We start from the raw sequence: 13,893 nt of genomic DNA on the forward strand, positions 1-13,893 counted from the left end.
AATACAAGTGTATATCAACTAGAATCCAACAACAACCTCTTTGCCAAATATAATTCCTTGTAACCTCACCATGCCTCAACTGCACCAATCACTTCTTTTGAAACCAAAAAGATATGTAAGCTTTGACAATACATAACATCATATAATCTGCATTGGATCTCACTCTTAAGTGCACATCTCATGAAATGATCTCACTAATAGTTTACAACCAAGGAGAACACATTTCCTTTATACCAAGTCCTAAACAAAATTATTGAGTCATCCTCAAGGCTTTCCTAATTTACAATAATAATATAGGACCAACTAAAGATATTACATTTATAGATTATTTTTCAAAATTACATCCTTTTTTACAATTTCAAGCAACCTGTTAGCTCATTATCTTCATAAATTTCCTCCCATTGATCATCCAAATGTGCATGATCATCCACAACATCTTCAAAATTACTTCAGCATATGTTCAAGTTTGCTAAACCAGATTCTATCTCTATTAGGAGATACAATCCAAACAATAGTACCTTCATTCCAAAAACACTATCTAAAAGTTTTCATCACTAAATCCATCATAACCCTATCTATTTTTTATATTTCCATATGTGTTCTTAACTATAACATCTAGATATACTCTAGAATATATTCCCAAGTGCGCATAAGTTGATCTTTATTCCTCAAACTACACAAACCCAAACTCTATATGTTTCTTTGCTAGTCTTCACAAAATAACTTGTATGTTGACATGATCGAAAAACTTTGTCATGAATGCAACACATAACCTCTAAATCATGTCTCCAATAATACTAGGATTCCACCCCATAGGAATAATATTATCATTTATGCTAACAAGTTTATGATAGTTTCCTATAGTAATATATATGGTTTAGCTATATTATCAATTGATTTTGAGAACATAGTTCTTGTGCTTTCTTTAATGAATATTCAGAAATGTTAAATAACCTGTAAATTAAATATTATATCCTTAATAATCTTAGAAATAGCTTTCTTTCGATATTTAAAATGAATCCCCATTTAGATGGATTATCTCCTTTGTTAGTCGTCATTATGTATTTTTAACTCAATCTATTGTAATGACCATTTGTTTAACATAAGAACAATAATAGATTGTCTCAATAAATTTCAACATCCATGTTCTTCGTTTACATCCTTTTATAGATGTTTTAGTTTTCATCCTTTTATAGATATTTTAGTTTTCTATTGGGTTGGAACTCAAGATTTATCTAAGAGAATAACTAGTTAATTAATATATTGAGCTTAATAATATAGAGAGTAGTATTCTATATTTTATTTTAATAATTTTCAAACAATACATATGTATTAGAATTTCTACCTCAATAGAATGTATTAAAACATTTTGAGGCAACCCACACCAAAATTAGATGTCATACTTTAGCTACCACAATGGACGAGTCCAATATGTCAAAGATAGCAAAGAGCCAAATTGACCTAAATGCACCTTGACAATTTTAATACCAAGAGTCATATTGAATGAAGACAAGTACACAATTACTTCTTTTTCTCTTATTTTCATGAAACTAATTAAATTTATTTGATAAAATTTTAAGAATATGGACAACATTGAATGGTTGTAATTTAGTTAATTTATTTTAATCATGAGGATAATAGTATGTTTCTTTATTACATCATCTCCTCGAATAAATTTTTACTAAAACTATAATTAGATCAACATTACTCTTTTTGTGTGTAACTCGATTCCCTATCTAAATAACTTGTATAAAAATAAATATAATTTTTAATTTAAACTTTCTAATAATTAAATAAACATATAACTATATTGTCAAATGTTTTAGCTCAGTTAATTGAATAACACTGTAAAAATAATGACATGATATATGAAAAGCTATTTACCAAGGCTCAAATCTTAGAAGGTGCCTTTAGACAAAGATGAATTAATATCTAGATAATGTAATTACTTCAATTAAAATCAAATGTTTTGTGACATAAAGACATATTTAAAGTTTTCCATATGATTAGAGAATATTTGAAATATTTAAAATAGAAGTACTAGTTTGAGAATATTTAAAGAGGTGATTTGGGAGTACTTCAAAACTATAAAAAAAAAAAGATTATTCGATTCGTTGCAAAGACGAGACTTCGGAAAATTTAGGAGACCATCACTCTTTATTTATTCTTCTTTTGGTAAAGAAAGCACAGGCACAGAAAACATTAAAGCGGACGAAATTCTTCCAAACGAGAACAAAATGACGGGGATTTCGCTTTTACGCACTGCATGGAAAACATGTATCGCTTAATCATTTAAGGAGGTTTCAAAGACAAGATGGATAATACTTTTTGAAGTGATAAAGTATGAAGATTAATTAAAGTGCGAGGAGATTTCCAATAAGAGACTCACCAGTTTGAGAGAGAACAGGGAAGCAAGATTTGGAAGAAAACAGTTGAGAAAAATGAATTCTGAAGTTTTCAATGCTGCCAAGGATGGCAATACTGATTATATCAAGAAACTGTACAAGCAAAACCCTCGAGAAGTGAGGGAAGTTACGTTTAGAGGCAATAGTGTCCTTCACATCGCTGCGAGGGAAGGCCATTTGATGTTGGTTCAATGGATTCTACAAAACGGGTGCTGTAATTCTGGAGCTCGCAATGCTGATTTCAATACACCGCTGCACGAAGCTGCTAAGCGGGGAAACGCTGAGATTATAACTACTCTTCTGCAATACAACAAGTGCGCAGCCAATAAACGCAATCAGTTTGGAGAGTCGGCTCTGATAATTGCTTCAGAGCATGGCCATGTTGAAGCAGTTGGGATTTTGTTGGATGCTACGCTGCTATATATCATCCTCTGGCCAAGGGAAGACCACCAAACCTGCCTTCACGTGGCTGCTTACGGACAACATTTAGGTATTCCTTACCATCAAATCTCAATTTATGATAACGTTATCAAGAATTTTAACTTTGAAGTAGTTTTTCTATCTATGTTGTATGAGTAGTAGTTGATATCTATTTATATTAGATAGCTTTTAGCTAAAGTAATAGTTGGATGGACGATCTTATAGAAAATCTTGATGCTTCGCTGCTGTGAACATGATGCAGAAGTAACGAGAGCAAAGTGTTCCATTGACTCTCATTAGAAACTGGTTCTTGTGACCCACTATTCAACCAATAAATTTAACTAAAAAACTACATTCTTGATTCTAATAACAATATTACAATTGAACACTCCATAGAAAATATTTCCTACATATCAATTAAAACAATATCAGTTTGTAATGTTACATTTAGATCATATTATGTCTCTCTTTGTAATGTTATAATATGCTAATATCAATCTACCATTATTGCATTTCTACAAACTATATTATGCGGGGGGTTCTCAGAACTGTTACTATACCATTGTCTATGGGCCCTGGGATGGGCATAAATAAAGTTTCCCATATGCTTGGATGATTTATTTGCCAGATGTAAAGCGTCATTGCTAACCTCAATTATAATTACCCTAGCTTTGTTGTATTGCCTAAGACTGCTGTCATTTTCCAGCTATTGATTTAAACGTGGATGTGTTGCAGAGATAGTAAGGCTGATACTTCAGAGGCGTTGTTTCCGCAACATGACGAAGCTCATTATGATTATGCGTGACATCCACGGTGCTACTCCATTGCATTTGGCTGTTCATGGGAGGAACGTAAAAATTGTGAGTGAAATTTTAAACACCGAATTCACTTGGAGGTTTTTCAAGAATATATTTAACAAAAGCTTAATGACAAAGAAGGATAAGTTTGGAAGGTGTGCAGTACATTTGGCAACAATCATGGGTGATAAGGAGATGATGAATGAATTCCTATCTAAAATGCCTTATTGCACTGAAATTTATAGTAAGGACCTTAAGACTGCTCTACACTTTGCCGTAGAACACAATCAATTTGAGATACTGAAGATGCTTCTCCCTCAAGACAAGATAGAAGAAATGGCAGAAGTAGTGAAATACGACCGAGACATTTCTGGAAATACTCTGCTACACTTGGCCATCATCAATGGAGTGGATCCAGAGGTTTGGGGTTTTATATACGCAGCTTTAATTTTTTCTCTTTTACAAACATTATGATATTGAAATCATTCTACCTTTTTCCTTTGCTTTCCACTGTAGTGAAATTATTAAGATAATGTTATATATAGCTAGTAGAATCTGTTGTGCAAAATTATCTTTGCAGAATTGACATCAGAAGCTATACATAATTACATCATAAAATTACATGTCAAACACTATTAAGATAATAATAATAAGATTGTATCCCTTCCTTGCTTTGCAGCTTGTAGAATATCTCTTACCATTTGTAGATGTGAACGCTATCAACAGTGAAGGACTTCGAGCAATTGACAAAGTTGATCCTGCAGCTTTTGAAAATGAGTCCAATTCAACCAAGATCACCTGGATCCTGGAAGAGATCGGAGGATCTCGAAGTTATATAGGAAGTTCCAGAGCTTCAAAATCAAATCCACTGCATTTCAAAGAAGAAAGCAAAGGAATTGAGAGAATAATGGACGTGGACACTCTTGTGGCATCACTCATTGCAACCATCACATTTGCAGCCATTTTTACTGTACCAGGTGGAATTGATGATAATGATAGTGATAGTGGAATTAATAGTAAGAGTGTAAGAGTTTCCCCTGCACATGGTCATGGTGGAGATGTTTCTATGAATACTAATAGTGGAGTTGCTCGACTCACATTGAACACTCTATTTCAAGTGTTCTTGTTCTCTGATAGCCTTGCCATGTTTGCTTCCCTCACAGTTGTTATTGCCTGGTTATATCGAGAACGTTTACAAACAAAGCTTATTGCAGATCGATCATTGATAGCCAATTTATCAGTTTTGAGCTTGGGGACCTCCGTAGTTTCCACTGGACTTGCATTCTTGAGCGCAACCATCCTCATCACGATACCCTCTGACCAAAACTCTGCAAATACAGAGCATCAGGGCAAATATAGATTGTTGTTATGGGGTGAGGTGTTCACAGCGTTTTCTGCACCGGCTCTTTCGCTCATTTTCCTCTCAATTTTGTGGGCAATCGAGTATCATTTCAGAGCAACAGCCGAAATTCGAACCCGACTTAGGATGGAACTTAAAGAAGCCCTCATCCATATAATCCCACCGTTTGCTATTGTATTGGGGATTATTATTGGTTATGGGTGTACTAAAGTTTGAAAGAACAGTGGACAATATGTTTTCTCTAAGCCTTCATTTGATTTCATTAAAAAGTAATATAAAAACTGTTTTAAACAGAGTATAGTTCTGGTATCATAAATCATTCTATCTACAATAACTAAATTTATTCTTATTGATGTTACCGTAAATCGCATATTAACCTTATTGTATTAAGGTAATTCAGGCTGTGAAATTGGTTGAGTTTTAGCGACATCTTCTTAAATCATGATTAGAGTGCAAAAATAAAGCCTCGAACTGTAATATTATTAATCAATCAAATTGACATTTAATGCAGTTATTGGAGAAAATATCAAATCACATATATATATATATATATTCTTATATACGACTAGATGTTTGTCATAAGAAGAAGAATGTTGTATAGCATTAGAGTCACTCTGAGAGAAATAAATAACACTAATGAATGGTTCATAAGGCACAACACTTGGTGAAGGTTTTGCAAATGGGGTTGCAAGCTTTGGGTTTAACCAAGGAGGAAACTCCATAGTTAAGCACGCTGAAGCTGGAGTAGTATTGGGATGAGTGACCTCCAGGGAAGTCCCTGTGCTTCACCCCTGTAAGCATCACCTAGATCCAATTAGTGCTAAGTATTTCATTTATTCTAATAAGAGATGGATTAATCATGTTGAATCACTACTCATGAAACATGGATCAGTGAGTTTGACTCAAAATCAAACACTTAAATCCTAATAGTAATATCATAATTTGACTTGTGGAAATTATCTCCTACTTATCAACACTAGATAGCCTTGACAAAGGTGAATATTTATAGAAAAAAAAGTTCATTATTCATAACCATTTAATGACAATAAAAAAAATTATGTTTTTGATTAAGAATTAAAATTAATATTTAAAAGAGACATGAACCCCTGATCTCCAAAAAAAGGAGACTCTCAAATTTTCCATTGTATCATAGACTATTTGCCTTTCAACAATGATTAATTTAATATAGATTCTCTTTAATCATGTCCCTAACGAGTCCCTTGAGTTGAATGCAGAAAGCAGCGAAAAATATCAAGTATCATGGAACCCGCCATGTGAAGCTATAGAGAACTTGTGATTCATGCTTACTTTTTTTCCCTTTAAACTTGACTTTTATACAACCCCGCGGCCCGACACAACAGAAATTTGTGATGGAGAAAATCACTTATGAGCACATTTAGAATGGATCTGCGACTTTCAATTTGTTCTAGTCATAGAAATTCTTAAAATAGCTTCACTTAATTTTGAAGACTTTGTTCTCAGAATTTCTTTTACGTTTTTATTTTCTCTACCTGTACTTTGCTTTGTTTAGTAAGTAAACAAAGAGAAATGCTCTCTCACATTTTCCAATGCAGTTCTCTCTAAAATGAGCTAAATACTTCTCTATTCTGTTTCTTTCTAATAGTTAGACATAATGTGGAAAACTTTTCCGTGCGCACTGCCCTAATTAGTCTGCTTAAAAGAAATTGTTCTTTGATTTAATAATATGGATTTTATTTCTACAAATTTTATTCTGTTTTCTTTTGATATTCTGAGATTATGTGAACAACTATTCAATGTGTCTGGCACTGTATAATCTGTTTATGTATTTAATAATCATTATTGTAAAAAAATTAATTTTTCACTTAAAAAATTTGAAGTTTTCTTTTATTTAGTAAACTGTGAATAAAGATTTGAATCAAGTTGGACAGCAACAAAATGTTTAATGAAAAAATGCATTATTATTTTTATTTTGAATATTAATTTTTCCATATGATGAATATTGCTTAATTTTATCAAATATTTTACACAAGTTTACTATAATATCTATACAATGTGATTATGCATAAGGAATGGAAGAAATAACTTGATAAATAAAATAATTAGTATATTAATTTAAAAGAATGTAAAGATCAATAGAGGACTAAGGGAAACTTGACCTAGTTCCATGATAGGAAGCTATTTTGCCAATCAAGCTAGCCGTCTAATTGCCAAAAGAAAATGCTAAATAAAGATAATTTATATTTAGTTATATATAAATATTTTCTTGGATAAAGTTAGAGAGGGATCAAAATTTTACAAAGTAGCCTCAGGGAAAAATAAATGGGTTTCACTAGGAGTGAGATATCATGATAAATGAAGATGAAAGCAACAAAACTATCATAAGTATCTAAATTGGCAACGAGGATATGCTTAAGGGCCAATAGTGTCTCTTAAAGGATTGGGACACTACCTAAGGTTTCAAATAAATTTTTTTTTTTCTCATTGATTATTTTTTGTGGCTTCCAATTGCGGTGACCCAAAGTTTGATATTTTCTCTTGTGTTGTAAAAAGATTCTACGTTTTGGAGTTCAAAGCATCCTCTCTACCATTTGAATTGAAAAACAAAAATAAAAACAGAGAAAAATTATGCCTAAAGGAATGAGTAGAGGTTGGAAGTCTTAACAATCTTTCAATATGTATTTAACTCTTTTAAAATATGCAAAAGAGAACATTTTTTTCTTCTCTTTGGACAAAGGAATTTTTTTTGAAATCCTCTAGAGCTAAACCATATGAAAACTCTTTATTTATTCTCCTGGTCAACTAATGTTCAAATTACACTTGCAACATTTGAAGAGATTCACTTATCTTGTAAAGCATAAATTTACTACAATTAATCAGCTCCCTTATATTTATTCTCAATTCATCTTATTTTCTTTTGATAAATATAATGACCCACAACATAACTTTATTTTCATCCTTTATGATCACTAAAAATCTAAGCTCCTTAAATTGGATCTAAATACTATCCCAAATATTTAACCTATTGGCAAGGTGATTAGTCATTGCTCAAACTCTCTTGCAATGATACTCCTTAGACCATTATCTATCACTTACATATACCTCTACCAAAGCCTCAAGCCTATATGGATTTAGTTGCATGTAGTCTAGTGAGAATTCATTCAATCATTTTCTTAGGTCACTAATAAGTCACTAAATTTATCCATAATTGTATGTAAATGGAGATTCTTAATAGAAGAAATAGTTGTTTGAAAAGGTGAGGCAAGCATGGCCGTGAAAGGGCTATGACAAAAAATTGCACATTGGAAGAGGAATTCATAGCGGTTCATTCTAACCTAATCAAGCAAGAGGATGATTTTTCATATGAAACATCAAGGACCTTAGAAACCATCATATTATGGATAGAGTTTACTCCAGGTATCAGAGTATGAGGTCCGTGAAGAGAAAGCTTAATAGTTATGGAAAATTAGTGGTGAGTTACTTCAGCAAAGAAAGTCCTTAATCAAATGGAGGAAATTTCAACACCTAGAAGATAGAGCTTCTTGGTGAGATATCAAAATTATGTAAAAAATTGAGCATTGCATTTTCTAATCCAAAATCCTTTTGTTGCATTCAAAGGAATAGAAGTAGAAGTAAAGATAGATCCAGACTCAATGAGGACAAGAAGATCAAAGAAGGTATTGGCCAGCTTAAGTCTATAGACAGAGCGCCGAATGTGAGTCAGTTTATAGCAAGATTGTGATGGAGTTGTGAGTGTATAGATAGAGCGCTGAATGTGAGGCATTTTACAGTAGGATTGTGATGGAGTTGTGAGTGTGTAGACAGAGCGCCGAATGTGAGGCAGTTTACACTTGGATCTTGGATAAAGTTGGAGAAGAGCTAGTGACTACGATTTAGAAACAAGGAGGTTGCTTGGTGGCTTGCGAGCACAAGTTTGAAATCTCAGAGGTTTCTACTAGAGTGTGGATTTGGACTAGCTTAGGTTTGGATTGGATCTTGAGAGATCTTATAGAAATGTTATTGTAATTGCTAAGGATTTTCAAGTATAATAAAATTGTTTGTGAAGCATTTTTTAATTTCCCTTGGTCTCCATATTGTTGCACGCTTGGTTATGAGTTGGTGGCAATACCTGCATCAAGTTGTATCAGAGTGTACCTTCATCAAGTGGTATCAAAGCATACCTTCATCATGGATTGTTGATAATAGTAATATTTATTGATGACATAATATTTGGAGGTAATGATGAAGCAAGTGATAAGTTTGTTGAAGAAATAAAGAATGAGTTTGAAATGAGTATTATAGGAGAAATGAAGTTTTTCTTGGGTTTATAAATTGTATAGAACAGTGATGGTATTTTTATTTTACAAGATAAGTATTTGAAAGAATTTTTGAAAAGATTTGGCTTGGAAAGTTGTAAGCATGTTGGTACACCAATGATAATTGGTCAAAAGTTATCTAGAAAAGATGAGAAACCTATAGTTGAGTAGAAGAAGTATAGATCCATGATTGGAGGTTTGCAATATCTAACTCACACTAGACCCAATATAGAAAATGCAGTTGAGATTGTAGCTAGATTTCAAGTTGATCCTGGGTATCATTATGCTATAGTAAAAAGTATATTCATATATTTGAAGGAAACATATGATTATGGAATATGGTATGACAGATTGAGTGATTTCACTCTTTGTGCTTATATTGATGCGGATCGGGTAGGTAGTATGGGTGACAAAAAGAGAACCAGTGGTGGAGCGTTCTTTCTTGGAGGAAAATTGATTTCTTGGCTGAGCAGGAAAAAAGACTGTATCTCGCAAAGTACAGCTGAGGCAGAGTATGTAGAAGCAGTTCAAATAATTATAATCAAGTGATGTGGATAAAGCAGATGTTGAAAGATGTTAGGATAGAATTTTCAAAACCAATTATCATATACTGCGGTAACACAAGTATAGTGAGTATGTCTAAGAATCTTGTATTGCATTTCAAGATTAAGCATATATATATATATATATATATATATATATATATATATTAAGTATCATGTTTTGAGAGAGAAATTAATAGAAAAGGAGATTAGATTAGAATATGTGAGTACTAAAGATCAAATTGCAAATATCTTTACAAAGCACTTACCTAAAGCTACATTTGAGTACTTGAGAAGTATGCCCCTTCCTACTTCAGAGTAGATAATGTAGAGATTGCATCAGTCCAATGGTATGTAACACTATTGTTTTAATAGACTTAACGCTAACACTTCATGTATGGGGGAGTATCTATGAGGCAAAAATTCATTAAGGACTCTTGGTATTTGGTATTGAAAAAAGTCTTTGGACACTTGAGTTGATTAAAGTATTTGAGTAGAAATTAACTTAATGAGGTATTTTCTATTGATGTAAATGGGGGAGAAGAGTGCATGAAAAACATCTCCTATGGTTGTATGGGGAGAAGAGTGCACCAAAATGTCTACTTTATTAGGAAGATTTATAAAGATTCATTAATATCTCTATGGGGGAGATATACAAGATGGAGATACAAGAACAAAGTAGTGTTCCAAAGGATTTTCAGATTTGATTGATGAAGAGGATTTGAAAAGATGAGAACAACAACAACAACAACATAGTAGAGTATTTTTGGTATTCTTGGAACATAGATGATTTTGATCTATGTGGCCATCAATGCCAAAGGGGGAGATTGTTAGCATGAATGATGCTGGAATTGGCAAAGTATCCTAAGCATTAGAGAGCATTGACATGTTGCATTCATGACTATGTTTATCATTGATGTCAATATAGCAGTAAGTCTATGAAGATTGGCAAAATAGAAGACAAAGATCATAGTTGTATGGACAATATTTTGAATTTTTGGTGATGTATGGTCAAGCACATGTTTTGCCTTGTATCCTAATGACTAGGTTAAATTCATAGAGTCTAAGTCGAAGATGTGTGAAAGCTATAAGTGATTTAGAGAGAGGAGTGCAAAGAAAGAGTGCATAAAAAGTAGTTTCTGATGATCCTATTATATCTTCTAACAAAGATATAATCTGGTGATGTGCAATTAGATAGTGATTGATGATAGTCTAATGGTGATGACAGTGAGTGTGCAAGTTGTGAAGTCGCACGTCTGAATTTTTGTATACAATGTGAGCTAATAGTGCTATTGTAATTGCGAATTAATTAATTATCTTATCATAATTATTTATGACAGCCTCAAGGCTGACTCAAGAAATTATTTTGAAGATAAGGTATAAAGGAAAGATGTTTTCCTTGTCTGTGATATATGGAATGTGAATGAAGTATGTGAATGTAGTCAAAGAAGTGTGAATTAGAGAAGAGTATTGTGGTAAATGCAAGAAAGAAATCCAAGGGATTATTAGTGTGACATTTTTGATCTAATATAAGATTAGAAGGAACTGAAGTCTAGTTAATAGCACAAAGAAAGAGGAAGGAAGTACAATTCAATTCTATTATTCTGCAAGGAATAATATAAAGATGATTTAGATCGTGGGTTCATTGGTCTTGCCACTGAAGTTGTTTGGATAGTGGGTCCATTTTTTTTGCACAACTCCTAACATGGTTGGAATCTCCTAACAGGGATTCAAGGTCTCCTAATAAGGACTAATATGTACTAAATGTTGTTATGGACTCCTAACAAGGAATATTTATATTTAATACATCATCTTATGGGCATAATCCCCACCAGGGTTTTCTCTCTGATCAAAGTTTTCCCTAGTTAACATATCTAGTGTTATTGTGCATCAGTATCTTGTTGTGGTTTCAAATTATATCACTCACATGGTTAAGTTTGTTTAAGGTTGATAATTTTGATAATAGTTGTAAAACTTATCTGTTGAGAGTCTTTGCCACACAAGTCCTAGCATGTAAATATGACCTACTATAAATCTGTAATATTTCTCTTTTAATGCATAGACTAAACTCTTGAAGAACTTACAATATTCAAGAGCATTGATCAGCTACTATATTTCATAGAAATTCTTATTAGCATTAGATGGTAGAGATAAACTACAGTATTGCTCAACAACTTTTTGCATGAGAAGAAGTATATATTGGTAAGCTCTCTTTCCCCAATAGCCTTGGTATATGGACTTAAGAGCTGCTTAACAATATCGTACTATTGATATCCAAAATAATGAGCTCTTAAACTTATTCAAGTTCTATATCTAATTCCATATTTAGCTCATAACTTTACTGTAAACGAAAGAGTAAACAATGAATTGTAATAGAAATTTTGGACCGATTCTATTCTACCTAGCTCATGTAAATTCGTAAAGCGCCAATGTCTAGTACAAAGAACAAGTTAAATAGAGAAAGAAAAGATGAACGAGGAGAGAATCTTGGAGGGGAACAGGGAGGAATTACATCTAATGCTCATAAATATTGAGTTTCAAATTAATCTTAGATATACAATTAGTTTAAATCCATTAAGGAAAAGCACAAAGTAGATGACATCTCCATTTAAAAGTTTAGTATAAAAACTATAGTCAATCATTACACACAGGGATGCAATGTACAAAACTAATTAGTTCTAGACAAAAATGTTCAACATAAATCCAATAATTTTTTATTGATGATGTAAAATTTCTTAAGTGTTAATCAAATGTTAGCAAAATTGATTTCCTTGTAAATCTAGAAATTTGATGACATGCACAAAGAATAAACCCTTAAGTCAAAATTAAAATTTGATGAGTACTGTTGGAGAGGAGTCATCCATGAAAACACTTGCCTTTCCTAAGCTATGGACAAGGACTTGTTGAAAATGTCAAGTGACCTATGGGCCTTGCCTAGGTGCCAAGTGCTCAAGTAACCCTAGGTGAAGCCTTTTCCTAGCACTTCTTGATGTTTCTAATGTTTTTCATGTAGAGGGTTAGAAAGTTTGAGAGTTGAGAGTTTTAAAAGGTAATCCAAATGCACATAGTGTGGAAAAGTAGAAAAAGTAGGGCTTCAGAAAACATGAATAGATGAAAATAATAAATACATTAAGTTCTGAACAAAGTTGAACAAGATTGCCAGCTATCAAAGGTGGAATACCATGCCAAAGAATGAACACTTCATATGCAAGGAAATAGATGAGAGTCATTGCAGAAGAATGAGAAACAAAAACAAATGCAAGGATTTGTATACCTGTTTTGACCAAAATTGAAGCAGATGACTAGTTTTGAAACTTATGATTTCGATCCAAGTTACAAGAATTTACAGAGCAGAACAAATAGAAGGAAAAGCTGAAATAGTAACACATAATTAAAAGAAAGAGGAGTTAAAGACACACATAAACTCTTTCAGCACTTAAAATGGAGAAGATTGAAATGGTCTGCGAAAGAATGGAAGCCTATTGGTCAAAGAATATCAGAATATGGATTGGATTGTTCTGGCAAACTGTGAGCTTGCCAAAGCTATAGGAACATTATATAGTTGCAAATTACATGTATATAGCTGCCTATCTATATATTTATAATCTATTATTTGCAAACAGATTTAGAAATTGATAACTAAGCCAAACTATGTGCCACATCCAATTCAATTGAAACAAACCAAACACCATATCTATCCTGCAAAACTTCCCCAAACTCTAGTAAGAAAAGGAATGGCTAATCAAATAGATATGCCTGAATTTAATAAGACGAAGTGCTTTATTCATCATAAAGATTAACTTTAAGCCAAGAGAGTTAGAGAAACCTATATAAGGAAGACAAGCTCTAAGCAACCAATGTTAGGAAAGAAGAAAAAATTGTGAAAAACTCGCATACAAAATCTGATGACTTAGTTAAAAATCAAGCAGATTGTTTGCTCCTCTGGCCAAAAGCGATAGCAAATCAGAAAAAGAAAAGAAATTATTAAAAGATTTATTTGGACATTCATTCAAGATTCTTTAATTTGATTAACTAGGGCTATTTTTAAAGTTGATAATCAAAAGTCTTAAATAT

At 32.5% G+C, this 13,893-nt stretch overlaps 1 protein-coding gene across 1 annotated transcript; it reads left to right on the forward strand.

Annotated features, from left to right (window-relative positions):
• The first annotated feature begins 2,404 nt into the window (after positions 1–2,404).
• LOC149549790 (protein ACCELERATED CELL DEATH 6-like) lies at positions 2,405–5,205 on the forward strand. Its single transcript, XM_089794968.1, has 3 exons — positions 2,405–2,895; positions 3,561–4,042; positions 4,302–5,205. The coding sequence occupies exons 1-3, from the start codon at positions 2,442–2,444 to the stop codon at positions 5,196–5,198; spliced, it is 1,833 nt and encodes a 610-aa protein (XP_089651094.1). The 5' UTR covers positions 2,405–2,441; the 3' UTR covers positions 5,199–5,205.
• The last annotated feature ends 8,688 nt before the right edge of the window (positions 5,206–13,893 follow it).

Source organism: Cupressus sempervirens, chromosome 7, assembly GCF_028749045.1.
Source record: "Cupressus sempervirens isolate cs-2001-9-10 chromosome 7, ASM2874904v1, whole genome shotgun sequence".
In the NCBI taxonomy this organism is placed as follows: Eukaryota; Viridiplantae; Streptophyta; class Pinopsida; order Cupressales; family Cupressaceae; genus Cupressus; species Cupressus sempervirens.